Source organism: Lonchura striata, chromosome 2, assembly GCF_050655825.1.
Source record: "Lonchura striata isolate lonStrDom1 chromosome 2, ASM5065582v1, whole genome shotgun sequence".
Taxonomy (NCBI): domain Eukaryota; kingdom Metazoa; phylum Chordata; class Aves; order Passeriformes; family Estrildidae; genus Lonchura; species Lonchura striata.
The window spans coordinates 99142452-99162500 of record NC_140704.1 but is presented as its reverse complement, the minus strand read 5'-3'; the positions used below and the strand labels follow the sequence as shown (position 1 = coordinate 99162500).

The window sequence follows — 20049 nt, the reverse complement described above, 5'->3', positions numbered from 1 at the left end:
AGGTCTGCTCCTAGATGTTAAACACAACATGAGCTAATTTATGATAATATATAGATGATGAGCAATTTCTTGGTAGGCATGGAACAGCATTTAACTTCAAAGTGAGAATTTTATGCTAGGGTGTTAGGCATTACTGCTAGTTAGAAAGATTTATACTTAAAATTGATTAATTAATTAAATTAATATTTAATTATAATTAAGCATTATGTGTAGTCATTCTATTACTTTTCTTCGATATTTTGATGAATTGAAGTGCTACATGCTGAACATCCTGATTTTTAAAATGCCATAAAGTAATTTTAAAAAAAACCTGGAAGAGACTTTGCAGAAATCTCTGTGTAACAATCATGCATAGCCTCAGCAATAATATTATTGACAAACATTTTTCAGTGAAATTCAGACTTTGTTACATCATTTAGCACAACTGCATTCCTCGTGTAATAGTGAGAATGGGTTTCTGTTCTACTTTTTCTGATGTATTTTTTTTAGATTCAATTATAGTAACAGATTGCTGGAATTAACTCCCAAAAGTTATACTGAAATTATTTTGCACCTTAGCTGTTCTTCTGGGATACTCTCATCAACGGACCAAAATTTCAAAAAAGTTCTAAATCCTGTATAATTTCAGTCTGCTTTACACGACCAGATTTGGGTGCAGAAAATAAAATGCACCATTTACTTTTTTCTGAAATGGTGAAATTCTGAAATATGTGCCCATTGCATTTCCTAGCCTCGCTACGTGGCAGAGATTTATCAGCTCTTTTATCATCCCATTTTGGTGGTAGGATTCAAGCTGCCTTGGAAACTTTGGAATTGCTTTCCTCCTGGTATCACAGGGCCCAGGGACTCCCTTACTTTGGGCAACTGAGGTGAAGAGCTGGGGTTCCTCAGAGACATCATCAAGGTGGTGGTGGGAGAGGGCAGCTGGGCCCTGCAAGGCTCTTCTGGGAGCTCCCACTCATGAGATGCTCTCTTGCTTATGTGAACAGTATCCAAAGTTAACTGTGCCTCTCCTAGCACCTGTGCCTGGTTATATGGGAATAAACAGCATGGAGGTTTCCATCCTTCTCTCTCCACAGGAGGACTTGGTAATTTGACACCAGACCTCTTAACCCAGTCTTTTGTAGGGACTAAATTTCCTTTCCCACAGGGAAGGAGACTGTTAGTTTCAATGAACTCAGAGTCATTGCCCCACCAGCCCCCTCACTGCTGTGTTACAGTGGAAGGAGAAAATTTGGCTCCAGATGACTAATGGGATTCTTAAAAAAAAAAAATTAAAATTTCAGTCTTATCTCAAGTTATTGAGACTATGAGGTTAGTGTTACTACTTCTTAATGACCTTCCATGTGGCCTTTATGGACTGAGATTTCTATGTATGTTAGTACACACTGAGAAAAATACTGCTGTGAAATGATAAACTGCATTTATAGGCAACAGGGCAAAATGCTAGCTTCTGTTTAAAAAAAAAAAAATACTAAAAAGAGGGTATTTATACACTTTTAATGAGTATTGAGCTTGCCAAAATCTCTCAGATTGGTCCAGAGGTTTGGAATGAAGAATTATCATTTGAAGACGAACAATGTGAGTTCTGCTGCAATTTCAGCAGCAATCCCCAGACCTGTTTTCTTTATGCCATGAAAACTTTAGAAACATAAACAGTGCTGAATTGCCACTGGTACTGAATAATTTGGCTTTTGTTGTTGCCTGCACTCTTCTTGTGTTCAAGAAAATAATTTAATACTTATTATTAAAAAGAAGGTAACTAAAGATGACTGTGACCTAGTCTGTTGAAAATTTCTCAGTACCTTTAATTTGTTAGTAAATTAAATATATTTTATTTAAGCAGAATCATATATACAGTATATTAACTTTTTTTTCCAGGCAATCTTTACTCAGCACAGAAAGGCCAGATGTATGGGAATTGTAAAAAATCAGGATATGCATAAAAACTGTTCAAGTGCATAAAGCAGCCCCATCTGGAAGACATCTAACAGAAATGAAGTTGTACAAAACCATTCCATTGATAATAAAGCTAATTTTTATGGGTCTGACAAGTATGTAATTATGTTCAGTGGTGCTTTTCAGATTTTATCACAGTCAATAAACCGCAGTGGTAATTTCATTCCCATTTGACATATTTACATGGAAACATTTGATTGGAGGAATTAGTAACCCTGAAAGCCTTGATAGATATGTTTTAATGATCTGTGACCTCCGCAGTCCCTCATCTGTTTATTGTTGCAACAGGCGAGAAGTCGTTCCTCTGTGACCTTTGCGGCTTTGCCGGCGGGACACGTCATGCCCTCACCAAGCATCGGCGGCAGCACACAGGTCAGTAAAGCTGTCTCTGCTCTGCGCCGCGCTCTCCCCAGCCAGGGAGTCTCTGCACTGGGGAGCAACACAAGTCAAATAGCACGTTACAGCACGAATAATACACTTGCTCATTGTTTGCTTTGCCTTTTCTCGTTTTTGTGAAATCGCTACGCCCAGGGTCTGCATCAAATCTGTTAGCTGGGAGTTTGAATAATTATTTGGGGGTGAGTGTGGGGTATTTTTGGTGGGTTTGGGTTTTTTGGGTTTTTTATTCTGAAGGAAGTAGAATTGTGAAGACCTGCTTTCTTCTTTCAATGAATGCTAAGTCTACTAATTTTTTTTTTCCAAGGCCCAAATAGATTACCTACTGTGAAGATTTTGCAAGAGACTGCTAGAATGTCCCTGGGTGAAAATTAGAGACTACATATAAATTAATCCATTTTTTTGGATTGAAGCATGGTTGAAAGCTAGTGTTGTTTCAGTTGCCCTTTCATAATTTTAAGATAGTTTGTAATTAATAGGTGCAACTTCAAGAGTTAACACATGGCTGGCATGTAAAGCAAGATTTCTCTCCCAGAATTAGTAAAGCTTTCCTACCACATGGTTATAAAATTTTAATATCAGACAAAATTAAATTGGTTCTTAGTTTCAGAAGACCAGAAAAAGTGTAAGTATTAAACATTTATTAATACATTCTACCTTAATTGTGCTTTTTAGTAGTTCCTTGTAAGTGTTTGATTATTTGAATAGATTTTGTTCAAACAGACGTAGAAGTGTTGCTGTTTAAGCCGCTGCAGTTTTTTTGTTTTACTGACTATCGTGAGGATAATGTAATATCATCAGGAATTGCAGTGTGAGTTAAGTGACCATTGTCTAATGTACAGTGGAAAGAAATGGCTAACAAATGAGAAGCTATAGTTGTTACATCATGAATTTTCCATGGATTTTGTAAAGGAATCACAGTGGGAGATTTTATTATGTCCCTGTATAAACTAATCTTCATTCAGGACATATACCATCTAAATGTGTAATTTCCTGGAGAGCAGCTACTCTCTTTCTTGAGAGCCTGAAGCCATTCTTCCCACCCTGTTTTTAGTTTATTTAAAGCAACCATATTTGGAGGAGATTCTGATGCTTTCAGAAAGGTAGGATTTCCAGTGCTAGTCAATATCTTGAAACAGATACGGTCTAAAAAATATATGTGTATTCAAGGCCAAAATTTGCTTGCAAGTCTCATTAGTAATCCTACATTTTAAATTTTTTTTTTAATAACAAGGAACATAAATTTGTGGAAGAATAATGCCAATCAGTTCCCATTCACTGCAGGAAGTTTGTATTTTTCAAGTGACCAATAAAAGTAATTTAGTAAACATAATAAGTTATCTTATTATTACATTCTGAATGATAATATGAGCAGTTACAACTACTGGAATAAAAGCTGTATGCTTCAGTTGTAATTAAAGTTTCTATTTTTCTGGAGCTTTGAAGAATTTTTACATGTTGGCACAAGTTTAACAAATGTAGGCTAAGAAATTGATTAATTAATTAATTCTTTAGCAAAAAAAAAAATCATTGTTGTCAAGAAGATAGGAAATACCTTTTATTTTTCATTGCCCTGCCATGTGACAGATTGGAATCTTGCATATATCTAGGACTCATAGTCAGTGGAGCCACACAAATGGTAAACACTTCTTTCAGGATGGGGATATAGAAGAAATGCAAATTCTTGTATTTACCCATCTTGTCTGTACCTATGATGTGAGTGCAGATCTAGTTTCTCAGAAATGTAAGCCTTTATCATCAAATATATATATATATATATATAAAATCATTAGGCCACCAGCCAAGAGGAAATCTATTTTATTTCCTGATTTATGTGCAAAATCAGGTTGAAAATATGGTGTACTGCTGGTGAAAAGCTGTCCAGGTTTTTGAAGGCATTTTTGCCCTTCTTTTGCCAGTGTGGTAGAGGTTTCTTGTGCTATGATCACAGGGATTTACAGGTTATAGATCATGAAGCTTGCATCTAGCAAGCATAACTTTATATTTTATGTCAGGACTGGAGGCTCGTTATTACTTTGCTATTAACTTTATACTATATAGGACAGTATCTCAGAGGCAGAGGGATCTATCTTTTTGGCATTTATCTGCCTCTGTGGCACAAACAATCAGAGATGATTCTTTAGCAGAAAAATTATCTGTACCTTCTATTTGTTTCAAGGAGAATGACACAATCCACCTTTGTTGCACTTACATGGATTCCATTGTGTTTTCATCCAGCGCTCAACTTTATCTCAGTCATTAGCTGAGTGCACTCCTCCTTGTACTTTTCTTTTCACCTTTATTTTTTCTGTGTCTCCAGTTGGCACAATTTTCCCAAAGCAGAATGCCAAAGCCAATTACAATCATGTTGGAAAGGGATAGGTATCAAAAATACTCTAAATGGCTTAAATAATTCCCTGCTGTAACACAAGCTGTCAAGGGGGCTGACACAGAACATCTTCCAGTCCAAAATTTACTTCTATCACCTGTCAGAGGCCCACAGTTCAAGGGCAAATGAACAAATCCTCACATGTAGTTAAGGAGTCTTAACCAACTTAACAAGTCTCCTCTCATCCCAGCCTCAAGGCCTCAGATGTCCCAACACCCCAGAGAAATGTTCAGCTGCTGGTAGAGATTTGACACAAGGGAAGACTGGACCAGCCACTTAGACTTCTTATTCTTTATACTCTTTATTCTGGTATTTCTTAATCTGTTCTTCTCTTTTTAGATAGGATTCTTTCTTTGTACCTGGAGAAATGCCTTTATCTTGTGAAAGATGCATTTTCTTTGTAAATATTACAGGCAACATGAAGTATTAATTGATGTGAAAAAAGCTGAGCCTCAGTCACTCTTGCAGCAAACTATATAGACCAGTTTGGTAAATAGGATCTTATCCCTTGAAGACATGCTTTTCATTTTAAATAAAAAGAAGTATGGGAATGTTCAAATGAAAGAAAAAGCCATTAGTTTCAAGATGCAGATGCATAAAGGTTTCATTGATATAGGCCATCTCAACTGTAAAGTAGGAACAAATAATTTGACCTATCAAGAAATTCCTGGTGTTTTACCAGTTGATGTTTTTATTTTGTTTTAAATACATCATGTCTGTAATGATGACCTGGTCCTGTGAGAAACATATGCTCTGGACAGAAAATAAGTGAAATTGTTGGAATTGTTGACTGTTTTTGTCCTGGGAAGATGTTCCAACATTTTATGACCTGAGTGCACCTTCTTCCAGACACATTCTGCAAGAATCTGTCTCTGGTATTCTGAAAGTTGTTCACTGACGGTGTAAATATCCATGGCATAAACTTCTGTTTGTGAATTGAAGCAATGGCTTAAGGAGTGGTCCAGAGTTTGACCACAGAGTTTTATCACACTGAAAGGAATACTTACATCTCTGTCTGCCAATAGCTTTACAATAGGCACTTGTGGCTGCTCGGCTGTGATAAACTGTCTTAAGAAACTTGGACTGCTTGCAGTATCAGCTGGTGCTATGTGGTAAATAAGGGATAGTTTGCGGTGGTGCAGGAACATAGATGCTGTAGTTCTGGTGTCTCAACAAGGCTGTGAGGAAAAGATTTTGTGTTTTGAGTCATCCTGAAGCAAGTTTTTTGATTCTTACTTTGTTCCAGTAAGAAAATCTTCCTGAAGATAGTGTAATTCAACTTACTCTAAATTCAGCAAAAACTAAGAATTAAACGATTACCTGAATTTTGTAACAAAAAAGGGTAAATAGCCTCTAAATCAACCTCCAAAAATATACACACACACACATGCACATACAAGAAGCATATAATAGCAGATGATTCAAATATTTTGCCTTAATCATTATCAACTCGAAAATTGCGTAAGAGAGAAAAAACAAGCAAGGGTAATTATTTCTGGCTTGAAATGAAAGCATGGAAACAATTAATAATTTTAAAATATCTTTTCTTTATGTTCTTTCTCTAATTGTTCTGCTCAACTCCTTTGTTTGTCCGATCTTCTACATGTTTCCCAGTAAACTTCCATGGTGTGCTGTAGCAACTGACTCAGTCCCACAGTGCTATCAGTCACAGACTGTGTTCTCTTGCATGAAATCCCTTTTTTAATGTTGGTTAGTACTCCTGCAAATTGCAAAAACCCCATCCTCATCTTCTACACATCAACAGCCTGCATTTGCTTTCCATGTGTTGGTTGTGGTGTGATCTTCTCAGGCTTGATAGAAGTACACAGTAGTAAAGTATTAGTGGGTAAGTACACTTACTGTGCACTACTGTGGCAGTCACCATGAACCTATGGAAGTGCTTAAGGAGGTCTTGTCTTTGTTCAAATATTTTCATGCATTTTTGAAGATGGTAGCTTATATTGTACAGAGCACTGTTTGTATGATTGCTTCTGCTCACTCATCTCAAGACATTTATAGGTCAATGTAATAAAGAAAGAAAATTTAATAATATATGTTTTTTTATCCAGATGAGTGACTCACTTTGTGTTTCTATTTCTCATGTGAACTGCTCTTTGACTTTAATGTGTAGTTACATTACTCGGCATTGAATTTATATGTATAATGTAGCTTCTTGCCTTCAACTTCCACACCACAGCTTAAAAATATCAAAATGTTGAATACCACAGGAAATGCAGTACAGTAAGGCTTATTGCTCTTTTCAGCAAGAGATGAAATTTGAAGAGCATCTTTGTTTCCACTTACACCAACATTTACAGCAGATTGGCAAACAGATTATAGCAAACCTTTGACCAGCAAAGACACCAAAAACCTGGGATTTTAAAACTTTCTCCCTACCTAAGAGAACTTGTCCAGTAGCAAGAAAAAACAAAACTTCAGTTACTGATTAGCTGCAGCTTTAATAACTGCTTTTATATGCTTGTTCTCCCTATGAAGTGTCCCTTTTTTCATTTTCTTCCCCAATTTTTGATTGTTGGAGTTCAAATTTTCCATATGAGGTTCCTTAAACAACAGGTGCACTTCAGAAGTTGTTTGCAGTATTGTCAAGAAATGCAAAGCCATTTCTTTTGTAATGCCATGGTCAGAAAAGGTAGCTTTTTGAAAGTGCTTGTAAACCCCCACAGAGTGGGTCCTTTATCTTGGATGTGTGTCCTTTTTTGTTCCTCCATGGAGCTTGTTGACCATTGAATCATTTTGCGGCACCTATCTTTATTTTCATGGAGCTTGTTATTGCTAAAGGTAGATATAGTGAGAGACAGATAAGTGGTAATGGGGGTGGGGAGGTGACTTCATTTTTTTTTTACCTTTATTGGTCTTTAAATATGTAGACTTTGTCCTTATAGTTATGGATACACTTATTTAAAGTTATTGCATACTGTTGTTTTAAAAAATACTGTCAATACTGATATTTTTACTTGGTGTAATTTTAATTTTGTATGAATTAGAACCTTGACAGCGGGTGAACAAGAGTCCTCTTGGAATTTTTAGTGGCAACCCATATTAAAAGAATTATGTTTATTGCCTGAAATGTCTGGGGGCAAGAAGGGTGGAGGGAAAGCTGGGACACAAAGACCTATTAGAAGCATCTTGGCCCATAGATAGGAAAGACAAAAAATTCTTAAATTAGTGGGTCTGTGGAAACCTTTAATCAATAAACAAATAAATAAAAGTACTCCTGCAGCTAATATGCTCTTTACTATTACCCAACCCAAAGAAATACCTAGTTGTCTTTTAGGTTTTTTTCAACTGTACTAACTAACCTGGTTATTTTTCCATAAAAATACTGGTTTTTATGTACAACTGATAAGAATTAAAGGCTGTGCTAGGCTGTCTTTTTTCCTCCCCATTTGTTGTGTGGTACTGCCGTGATGTATTTTCTGTCAGGTGAGATTTACACATAGTCTACTTGACAGGAGCAGTTAGCCACAAGGATTTCCTAAGGAGAAACTTCCTGTAGCAGTGGGCAAGGATTACCATTTTTCTTATGGTCACAGTGGAATTTGCAAGCCCTTCTGGCTTCAACAGGCCCTTGCTCAGCTGTCAGCCCCACTGGCCCTGTCCTGGTGCAGCAGCAAACCTTTATTTGATCCGTTCTTCCCCTGAATGGCAAACTAAAAATCTTTCAGTTCAGATCTGCCTTTTTTACACAGGGGCGAATTGGCAAGGTTCTAGTGCATTTTAAATGAAAGCAGTTAAAATAAGTATATATGTTATCTAAAATACCTGTGGCTTAACTACTTAGGCTTGAAAATGTTGCTATCTTCTTTAATGCTAGATGATAAAATAAATCAGAATGGGAAATCTTCAGTTCAAGAGCAGGTTACGTTGCTAGGGAGTCTATGGCCTCCCAGAGAGTTTAATTGAAGCAGCAGCCACGGCCATGCAAGCTGCTGGGAGAATCAGCTTCTCCAGAGCAGAGTGTCAGGGTCTGACAAGAAAACCCCATTTGGGGCAGAAAAGACATACTTTCAAGCCGTCTCAATTTGTCCAGCATGGAGGCTTCAGCTTTGAGTCCTGCCCCTTCACCTTTCCTTGTCCCATGAAGCAATAAATGAAAAACACTGGCTGGTATTCTCTCCCACAGCTGCTAAAAGCAATTATTCCAACTCTTTATGGAGCTTTCAGAAGCTGCTCTGTTGTCTTTCCATCCAGCATTAGGGGTTTTTCAAGCCTTGAGGGCCTTAAGTATCTTTTTCCCTTGGGAAGAAAAACCCCAACAATCTCCAAGTGTGAAAAATGTGTATTTCTCTCTGTTCTCAGAATTCTGGCAAAGTCTATTCCAAAATCTTCAGTGTCTCCTGCTATAAACAGCTTGAAAAATTTATCTTGGTGGCATGGCTGTTTGGGAGTGGCCATTTGCTACTGATTGCAGTAGGCCACTCTTACTGATAGTCTTATGCTGGGGTTTGTCTTCTGTCAGTCTGAAAAACTTCAAATTATACCTGCTAATAGGCTTATGGTTCAATTTGAAACTGCCTGTCCTAGATCTCTGAACAGTCTACGCAGTACATGTCTGTTTCTAGCAGTTTTATCCAAACTTCTTAAATCAGGGATGTTGATTCCTTATGTATTTTTTAGATAAGTACGTTGGAAGGCTTGCACACTTCAGTGAAGATAATATAAGTTAGGAACTGGCTTTTAGTTTCTCCATACGAATGAAAACCTATTTTCTCCCTAAATGGTAACTATATATGCCTGTAAGCCCCAAGCAATGTTTCTGTGACAACCAGTTGAAAAATGGGATGTAGGTGTCTTAACTAGTCATCACATTGTATCTGTCATGAGGTTTTGTCTTAGTATCTTCTAAGAGGTAGACCCCTCCAGTAGAAGGAAAAGTACTCTTTTCACATAGCAACTAAGACACTAAAGATTTTTTACTTTTCCTCAATTAGTAGTCCTCTAGAAATTCTCGGTGCAACTCTATATTCAGCATAGACTGAATTTAAGTAACCTGAAAATATTGTCCTAGTCAAAGTTTAGTAGTTGTTGTTTGTTTGTTTTATTTTCATTAACCTTTCAAGTCCTTCTGCTGTAAACTGGCCTACTCTTCAGAAAATATTCACAAGGGCAGAAGACTAACAGGCAAGATAAGGGGAGTGGAGGAGATAGTTCTGATTCATATTCTCAGTCCCAGTTTATTTATGTTATTTAAAGGATAACATTAAAAATTTAGATTGGAGATGGAAAGAAAGACACTACACCTGGAGATGTTCCTTTCCGAGTACATGCTGAATACAAGCATCAGTGTGATTTTTCACCTTCTGCCTCTCCCCATGTTGCTTTTTGGGCTGTGCTTGGCCCAGATTGAAGAGAAGATGTGGTGTGAGACAAATGCCTGTCACCTGATTAGAGTATTTTCATAGTAGTAAGACCCAGTAACAAGGTTACTCTGTTTCATTGCTGTTCTTTCTCCTCCTTTTTGCTTCTGGGTAATTCCCTCTGGGAAGTCAGTTGGATACTGATGTGTGTCTGTCATATTTTGCAGTTAATGCATTGTATTTGGAAATAGATGTTGTATTTATGTTTGCTATATATATATATACATGGGATAAAAGCTGTCTCAAGGGATATGCCAGAAATTTGGGGTTGTCTTCCTTTTCTGTAGATGTAAACTGATAATCTTCTCTTGTCACCTTCTAGGAGAGAAACCGTTCAAATGTGATGAGTGTAACTTTGCTTCCACAACACAATCGCATCTGACACGACATAAGCGTGTCCATACTGGAGAAAAGCCTTACAGATGTCCCTGGTGTGACTACAGGTAATGAGTCATTAACTAAAGCATGATGAGAGAAGGGTTAAGGTGATCAGATGAGGTTCATTTGAAGTCACCAATAAAAATATATTGCCATTAAAACACCATCAGGGCAGAAGTAATTGCATATTAAATTAGGAGCTAAATTTAAAAACTTAGTCTCCAGTATTTAGGTGTTACTTTATAAAGAAAAACAAATGATGGGAAACCTTTTAGTGGTAACACTACAGTGCTAATGTTGAGTGTTTGTTTCACAGCTGCTCCAGTGTCTGTTTGAATTCTCTATGGTGAGGCTGCTTATCTACATTGCCTTTTCAAATCATTTGCAGTTTTGAAATTTTTCTTGGTTGAGTTGCAACCATTTCGCCAAGAAAAGAAAAGTTCTCTAAAAGGCTTACCAGCCTAAGTACTCACCAGACACTTATTAGAACTGGAAGCAACTCGAGCTACTTACAGTTCTTCAGAGTCTTGTTGTTTTGCTCCAATTTTCCTTTTCCTTGCTAGCCAGGGTGTGAGGATGAAAGTTGGCCATAGGGTTGGTTGCATGGCAAAGCCTCCCATGTTACACTACTAAAACCCATCCCCATGTTAGGGCAGTTGATTAAATTTTAAAATAATCACATGATTACACATGAAGATTACTACTGGTGCTTATTGCCTGTGTCTTTGGTTTATTATAGACTACTTATTAAATGATCTCATATTGGTTGTTAAGTACATCTTTACTCTTAAATACACTTTTTCTGCATTCTTGAATACTTCTAATACCTTGCAGTAAGGTGACTAGTCTATGTGTACTATAAAGGAATCCATAGAAGTATTTTGTGGGCAATTTGCAAGAGATGATGTTCAAAAAGTTTTTCAAAACAGCATTATATTTAGTAAATGGCATATGATTAGATGTACGTGTTGCAATGCATGCACACTAGAGGGGAAAGTTAAACATTTGATTATACCCCTATAGTATTTTTTATTTTCTTTTCATCCTGAACATATAACTGTAATGTTCCTTTAGTATAAATTTTAATGTAGATTCCTAAAGCAAGACTATATAATGAAGCCTATCTGCTTTCATAATACCTTTTTTCATGAGCTACTTTACAGAAAACTCTTGTACAGAAAGCTTCTGCAGTGGTCACACATTTTCTGTACAAAACTTATCACTGCATTGTTTTGTTTGTGTGGGGCAAATGTTCTGTGAACTCTTCTGTACTGAGCACCCATTAAATCACACTCTAGAACTGCAGAGAACTGAATTTGATAACCTCAGGGGGCGAGGGCTATGTTTCTATGCTGCTACCTTAACAGTGTCCCTGCTTTCTTTATATTTTCCTTTACAAGTAGAAGTGGTTTTGTCAGCTTCAGTAAATCATCTAGGAATTAGAGGTGGTTTTCATTTGTCAGAGCAGTTGTGTTAAAAGATCTGTGTTGAGTGAAGTGAGAGCATATAAGCATTAGTGTGACATGATGTGCTACACTGAAGGTAAAAGAACTGCTGTCTTTAATGCTGTGTGTTTTAGGACACCTAATTTTGTGGTCGTCCACCTTTACTGAATCATCCAATTGACAGGAATAATGTTATTATAGAGCTAGGTAATGAGAAGTGGGTTACAGTGGGTTTTGAGATCCTAGGCTTGAAGACCAAAGAGACTGGGAGTATTGTAGATGTGAGTCAGTTTGGGATTTGTTACACACATCCAATGAGTGGGTACACTTCCCTTACTCAGGATGACAAAATGCATAATCCAGTGCTCTGTTGAATGAAAGGCAGGAGATCATTTTACTTGGGACAAAGAGTTTTCTGTATGGGATATAAATTCCAAGAAATAGCAAGATTTTTGGTATTTTATTATACTGGAAGTTATTAGAGAATATGCAAGCATAGCATATTTTATCAGGATTAACAAGAAATATCTGGGCATGCCCTGCTTTTATATTATTGAAAAATAAATGTTTCATGACAATAGAATGTTAGTTTCCATCCTTCACAGGCCAATTTTGACCTAACCTTTGGAGGCTGATCTCCACAGATACCAGCTGATGAAGCTTTGATTCTGCAGCAAATGTGTTCCAAGCTCAGCTAAAAAACATCTGCTAGGGATGCAGGAACTAGAGCTCTGCTGCTGCTGCTGCAACTTCATAGAGGCAGTGAGCCACTCCATGTAGCTGCAGAGGAGCCCATAGAGGGGCTGCTTTATTTATTAACTCAGCAGTCCTGCTTGTGCCTGCCAGTTTCCACAGTCCTGGGATATTAGCCAGCCTTGTTGGCAAGTATATGTTCTGCTCTCTATCCACCTCTCTCTTCATTTTAAACTAAAGGGAATCACGTTGCCTCCTTCTCAAGTCACGTAGTATTTCTCTTTTAAAGGAAAGTTATTAGCAACTTTATAAATAATACTGTTTGCACCAGTTCAGCAGATGGTATATAGTCTTGCAAGTGTCACCTAGAAAAAATGTTAAAATGAAGATTTTGAAATCTCCTGATCTAGTGATAAAATTCACTCCTAAGTCTAGTGGCTGAGGTCTCTTCGTGATGCTCTGAGCTCGGCCCTTGCACTGTAAGTTCATCCAGACTATTTCATGTGTTGCTGTTTAGTGTTGCTTGGCAACTGCAGACTCTTTAATGAGCCTTGTACTTTCAGGGAGGTGAATATTCCTGGTTTTGTGTTGGGATATGGAGGAAAGTATTGCTAGTCCTAATATAAAGTTTCCTTTCTTTGATAACTGATCTCTAATCTATAAAATAGTTAGAGACACTTGAATTAAAACAGTGGCTAAGTACAAGATATTTAAACTTCCCTTTCAGCTCACTGGTGTTCAGAATATTCTTGGATATTCTTGACTTCAAGGTTTTCAATTCCTCAGCCTGAAATTGTGAATAATCATCCTGCAAAAATTCTTGCCAGCCAGAGTGAAAGTCTAAATAATGCTGGCTAAAAGTACAGAAAAAGGGCTATTGGAAGAAACTTATCTGAATTTAGGAACTGTTATAAACTTTATAAACTGAAGTGAAATCAGCTGTATGATACTATGGGGAAAAGAGTGATTTTGGCTGCATGGAACAGAAAACACAATTTATTCCCTATATAGCACACAGCATGAGACATTCTTTTTTTAACTAGAAAAAGACATGAATGGATGTGGTTTTCTGAAGGGAATAATAAACTAACTTAGCATTTTTAGCTCACAAATTATAAATTCTCTATAGTATGCATATGCTTATAGTTCTACTTCAGTATTCTTGTGAAAAATGTTCTCTTCCATCTCTAGTTTTTGTACTGTGGTCACTTGATACATATTTTTGTACAAATATTTTGTATTTTGATGACAAAGAAATTGACGTCTGCTTTTTCATACAGTAGTATATGACTTCCAGCAACAGTTGTAATTTGAAATTATGTTTTCAGTCTAGTTTTTAAAATTCTTTAGAAGGAAGCAAAATATAATATTCATAAACACAAACATTTACTTGTATTTTTGGTTACATATTTTTCACATTTGGGTTTTCAATTTAGGTTTTCCCTATTTAGATAAAAATATACATGATTTTCTTTTGCATTTACTTTTTCAAATCACACAGCATGTCTCTCCATTCTTAAGTCAATGTGCTTTGTCACACAAAAATATTCATTCACCCTTAATTAATGTTCAACCTAATTTTATAATACAGAATTGGTCTCACAGGGCCCTGCACTACCATTACTTATGCAATGCTTATTTTATATTTCCTAGTCATTTAAAAAAGATGTGTTATGTGGCTGAACTTTTCAGATGACACCATCCTGGAGTAACACTGACAACAATACTGTTTGCATTTGGTAATGGGCACAGTAAGCACTGAAGAGCTGTATAACATCCTGAAAATGAACAGCACCTGTGACACAGGTTTCTAAATCTGTTGACTGTATAGTCTGTGGACAGGCTTTCTAAACCTGCAGCATAGCTGGGTCCTTGAATTTAACTTGATTTCAGAAGTGAAAAATTCCCCTAAGTCTGATGTTGTCAATGGAAGATGCAGATATGCAGTATTTTCAGAACTAAACTGGTTTTTTGCATGTGTCTTAAGAAAGGGAAATCTCATTTATTCATATGTAATATTTTAAATTTAACTCCCATTTGTTCTGATCTGTATAACTACTACAACTTCTCTGGCAATTTATGTTCATGGTTTGTGTGAGGGTGATGTTTCAGTGAAATGGATCTGAGTTACATGGAGGGGGCATGCAAAAGGCAGATTCCTGCTTTTCTCATATGATCAAATTTGTTGGATTGTAGTGCTTGGGAGAAGCACTAGCATAGTTTCATGATGCAGAAAGAGTATTGCTACTACTTTGACCACAAGAGTGTGGGACTGAGGTTAATGTTCTTCAGTCCATCTCTCTGCTGTGATTAAAGAAAATAATTTTCAGTTCTCTAGGATTCCACTGTATGGTTCATTTTGCACAGAGTACTCATGGTGGTGAGAGAAAAGAAGGCAATATGCAGGAGTGTTCCTTAGTCATAGATAAGGTGTAGAAGTTGTATAAAACAAATAGCCAGGCCAGCAAAACAGCATGCATTCCTTTCTATAAAGTATATGACTTGTGAAGGATGTCTTACAAGACTGAGAATAAATAGCATACATTTTTAATATAATTATGTAAGCTAAAATAAATATTTTACATTTATTATGCATAATAAAATAATTAGACAACATTCTGTAAGTGATTATGGCATCTGAAATTCCAACTGCAGACGGATTCATTGCATATTTTCAGCAGCAGTGGCAGCATGACTTAGGAGTTACTCCACAGGGGCCACTTTTCTTTTTTTGGACAGCATCCCTAGGGAAGTCCTATTTCTGCCTGATTTATAGTATCTGTTCATAGGTTGTAAAGACCAGTTTATAATACACTCCAGGATTTGCACCTAAGTCATAAGAAGGTGCAAAGTAAGTGTTTTCTCTCTGTTTTGGTGAATTCAATAACTTTTAGGTATGATGGCATCAGCTGTACACTATTCCCTTGTTACATCAAGGATAACTAGGGACTACTTTACAGATGAGGTAACAATACATACTAATTCATGGCAAAACTGAGAGGCTGTTAAGTCAAATTCTACATAAAATTATGAAAACAGTTTATTTATCATTAAAACATTAATATAAGTATGCTCTTTGTAACCAGTGAAATTGAGTATGCCTGTATAGGAAATAACTACGTAATACAGCTATATAGGTTGATGAGGATTCCAGGTGGCATCCAGCATTGCACTATGGGAGAACACTTTTATATACATATATATACCATAAAGGCAGAATTGGAAGAAAAAAGGTGCATATACTTTGTACAAATACAAAATTGTTTAGGAAAATAAAGCATGTATGTATCAGAGCAAACAGGGCCTTTGGGAAGTACTCCAGCTTCTGTTGTGTTCAGCAGCAGGAGTTGAGGATATCCAGTGCCTTCTGCTAGGAGACTTATAAACAAACGAAGATAGAAGTTTAGAGAGACATTCTGTCAGTGAATGGGCACAGTTCCCAGATGAAAACTCAGAATATTATTCCCCCCTTAGTTTTTAATAAACATTCAGATAAAATATTTGGAAATATTTCTATTAATCTGGAATAAAATATGCTGTAGCATTTAAGTCTTTAAAAGAAAAATAATCTGAAATAGAATTTAGATGTAGTTGCAAAACCACTTTCACTATTTCAGCGAATACATGGCATACAAAACAATGGTCAGCATTTTTCCCTTTTGTAATGTTTCTGTGGCTTAATAAAACTTTATATTCACCTAAGTTATATCATATAGTTTATGTGGTGAACTCAGAATAAAAATATGCAGTGTTGCAGTAGTGCCAATGCAGATCAGCTATCAGGTTAACCAGCCTAAGCAGATGTAATTCCTGACACTCCGAATTGCAGAGCACACAGGTGACCCGTGCTCCAAGGTGTCTGCTACCTGCACTGACTGAGAAATTGTGTCTCTGCAGTTTTGGACAATGCTTGGTGGCAGTGTATAAAAGAGCTTGGGCTCCCTCTCTCAAAGCTGTCCCTGTCCAATGTCACTGCATGGAGTGCTTAGGAGAATGTGTGTGTACGAGGAAACAGGATTGTTTCTTAGGAAAAGATAGGTGTACGAGCACACACGTGTGCATTGGCATGTGTTGATTTAGTGAATGTGGTCCCCTGGGAAGTTGCCATGTTAAGAGGCCTTGGTTCAGCATGAAATTTTGTCATCATTTTGTGAGGTCCACCACATTCTGTATTTGTAATTAGAAGTGTAGTAAATGCACTCCACTTGGTAGAAGGGTAGTAAGGACTTCTACTTATTTTAATGACTAATATTTCTTAAGGAAATTCATCACTAATTCCATGAGCCTTGGTATCTCTTTTGTTGTTTTGGGTTTTTCCCTTTTTTTTTTTTTTTAATTTTTGTATTTTATTTATTTAGTTGTTTACTTGTTTGTTCTTAGGAGTTGGTTTTTTTTCCCTATTGACACTCTAAGAAAGAGGGATTAAAATATGTCTTTTTAACTCAATAGGTCTGTGATTCTCATGCTAACACTGAACTTGGGACTTTAAGGATCTGCCCAATTGCAAACACTGAGAATACTATTCTAGTCTCATTTTAGGTTTAGTCCTTTGAAGGACAACTTTTAAGAGATCTATTTAAGCCTAAATGCTCTGCTTAATTACTCAAAGGATACTGCTGCGTTTAATATTACTGAGACTTGAAGCCATTTTGATAAAAATGTAAAAATTAATACCTGGTTTCAGCATCTCTTTGTTACAGCCTGTCTTGATTGTAGGCCAGCACTTTGTAATTTGTTCACACTTTGATTTAAATTCTCAAAAATCATTGTCGGTCTCCTGATTTCTTTCAGCAGTCGCTGTCTTTCCCTTACTGTTCAATTTGGGCTTTGTCCCTAACTGTTTCTGAGGCAGCCCATTTCCAGCTGAACTGATGCTGTTTTTTCTGAATCAGTGTCCAAGACACTTAACCCAAAACCTTGAAGTATTTGGTGTCTAGGAAATATGAATAAGACCACTTCATGCAGTAGACAGATTAATGTAACTAATGTATTCTTTTATCATATTTTATCTTCTCTCTGTCCTCACACTTCTTTCTTTGCTATCATATGTAGTCATCACTGTCTCATCTATTCCTCTTTTTTAAAGAGCATAAATATGTTACCATAAATACATGTATATTTGTATTGAATATATACTTCATGTTTATCAATCTGAAACACCAGCATATATTTCAAATTAAAATAATCCTAAGTATGTTGTATTTTGATAGTAAATAAAATTTTAGTATTAACCTCAAGATGAACAGCAATACTATGGTCTTAATATAGCTTGTAGTAGCAAAAAGACCTGGAATTTCCTATTACAGTGCTTCTGATAAAAAGTGTAGTGAAGATCTTTTATGTCGACAAATAAACTTCCATTTGTTAGAATGGTTTGATCTAAAAATAATCATTGGCATCATAGCTTAATTAATGTGTGCCTTTTGTGTAAAACATATTTAAAAAATATTAAAACAACTGTATATGTTTTTTTTTGCTCTCGCCTGTTAGAGAAGAAAATAATTAATTTGTTTGTTTCTTTTGCCATTCCTTAATCCCCAATCCGGCCACTATAAAACGGCCAAAGCTATCTTTGGGAGTGATGGAATCTACAAGGATTATTATTATTTTATGGCTGATAGCTACCATCTAACTATGTGGCAGGTAGCTAGCAATCTGAAATTACTTTGATGCCTTTACAGGTCTTCAGGATGAAATTGATAGACACGAGCCTGTTGTGTTGTGTGGGGTTTATTCTCCAGGCTGTATGGCTACTACCCTGTAAAACAAGTTCCTGTGTTCTTGCTGTCTTTGTGACAACTTTCCCTCTTTCTCCTTCATGTGTGGCATACAAAACATTAAATCTGGGGAAGTCACAGAAAGCAATTTCTGTTTTGAAGTCCCAGAAAGAGGTGTACTCTAGTGCAAGGGGAGGAAAGGGAAAGGTTTTTTTCTGTTTAAAGTCTGATGAAAATGAGATAAAGAAAAGAATTGCTGAATAGCAAGGAAAGAAAAGAGCTTTTGTATTTGAGAAAAACTTGCCACTTAGATCCTTTTAATGCATTAGAAATGGTGAGCAATTTTCCAGATAAATTTGGCATTGTTAGAAATTCCTGGTTTATTAAAGCTAAATAAAATTCTTTGCACATTCTAGCAGAGTTGCCCTTGTCCCTGTACCAGCCTCTGCCCAAATTCTCCTGAAGAGGTATGTTGGGTGACTTTGGGAACTCAGGTGCTAGAGCCTCTGTCACCACCACAGGGTTCCCTAATTCTGGAGTGGAAGCATGGGCTTGATGGGAAGGTGCTGCACCAGGCTGGAGTGCAGGCTCTGCAGTGTGGCTGGAGGGTGTTTGCCAGGCACCATGATGTGTATGGTGGTACTGAGGCTCTGGAGCAGCATCAGCACCTGGGGTTTGGAAGTCTGTTGCACCTGGCCACCCTCTTCCCAGCTCTGTGGGGAGTGCCTATGGGCTGAAGCTCATCTCTGAGAACCTCAGCTTTCTGCTTTGGAGAGAGAGACATTCAGGATTTGGGAGCTCAGAGTTCTGAAGATGTTGCTTTGAACCTGTGGGTTTGAAATTGCTGCTTAGCGTTGGCCAGGAGAGAGCTTGTCTCAAGGTTTGTGTTGTGTCCTTTTCTCCTTCCTGAGCAGCTGCGAGAAGGTGGTGCATTCTCCATTGGAAAATGTGGCATAAGGAAGACAGTCCATTTGGTATACAACAGCTCATCATCCCTGAAACCATTTTGCAGTCTCTATTGTATGGTACTCAACTTTATTCTCATAAATCATGAATCAGGGATCCCTATTTCCCTTGAGGCTTTACTTAGAAAAAGACAATCTGGAGAGGAGACTTGTCCTGTTGTAACTTATTAAGTTGCTTATTACAGCCATTTTGTCCCTGGTTGGGATGATCTTTGTGGTTTTGCTTGGCCCATTTAGGTCTGAATAACAGCCACAGATATAGCTGAGACTTCTTAGGGAGTAACCAGCATATGAAGCACTCAGTTTTGTTATTGCAAGTGATGGAGTGCTGCTCTGCTGTTATCTTTCTTTTTTTTCTTTTTTTTTTTTTTTTAATCTATTTTAAAATGTGCTCTTTTAGTAGTGGAAAAGTAATTAAGGGAAGAAAAGCTATATGAACAAAAGGTTGTTCTGCATTCTTGGATGTGTTAGGTCAAAGCTACTTCTTACTTTGTATCTTCAGAGAAAATAATATCATCTCCTCAGCAAGTTAGATATGCTGAGTGCCTAATGCAATGGAACCAGCTAATTCAAAAGTGTTTTTTCTCCCACCCCCTTGGGCCAGGGGATTGGAGTGGAGACATTCCTTGATGTTTTGCCACCTCTTTCTGTAAGTACACAGTTTTTTTTCCTAGGTTTCTTTTTCCTTTCACTTAAGCAAACTACCCAGCTCACTGTGATTACTAGAAT

The 20049-nt window shown here is 36.9% G+C and overlaps 1 protein-coding gene across 5 annotated transcripts in view; it reads left to right on the top strand.

The window, feature by feature from the left end:
• ZNF407 (zinc finger protein 407) overlaps positions 1–20049 on the top strand; it is a 333913-nt gene that overhangs the window by 198204 nt on the left and 115660 nt on the right. For all 5 annotated transcript variants that reach the window (XM_021530861.3, XM_085571854.1, XM_085571856.1 and 2 more), the window contains 2 exons: positions 2248–2331; positions 10445–10565. In XM_021530861.3, the coding sequence (XP_021386536.2) occupies positions 2248–2331; positions 10445–10565 (205 nt within the window). The remainder of the gene's footprint in view (positions 1–2247; positions 2332–10444; positions 10566–20049) is intronic.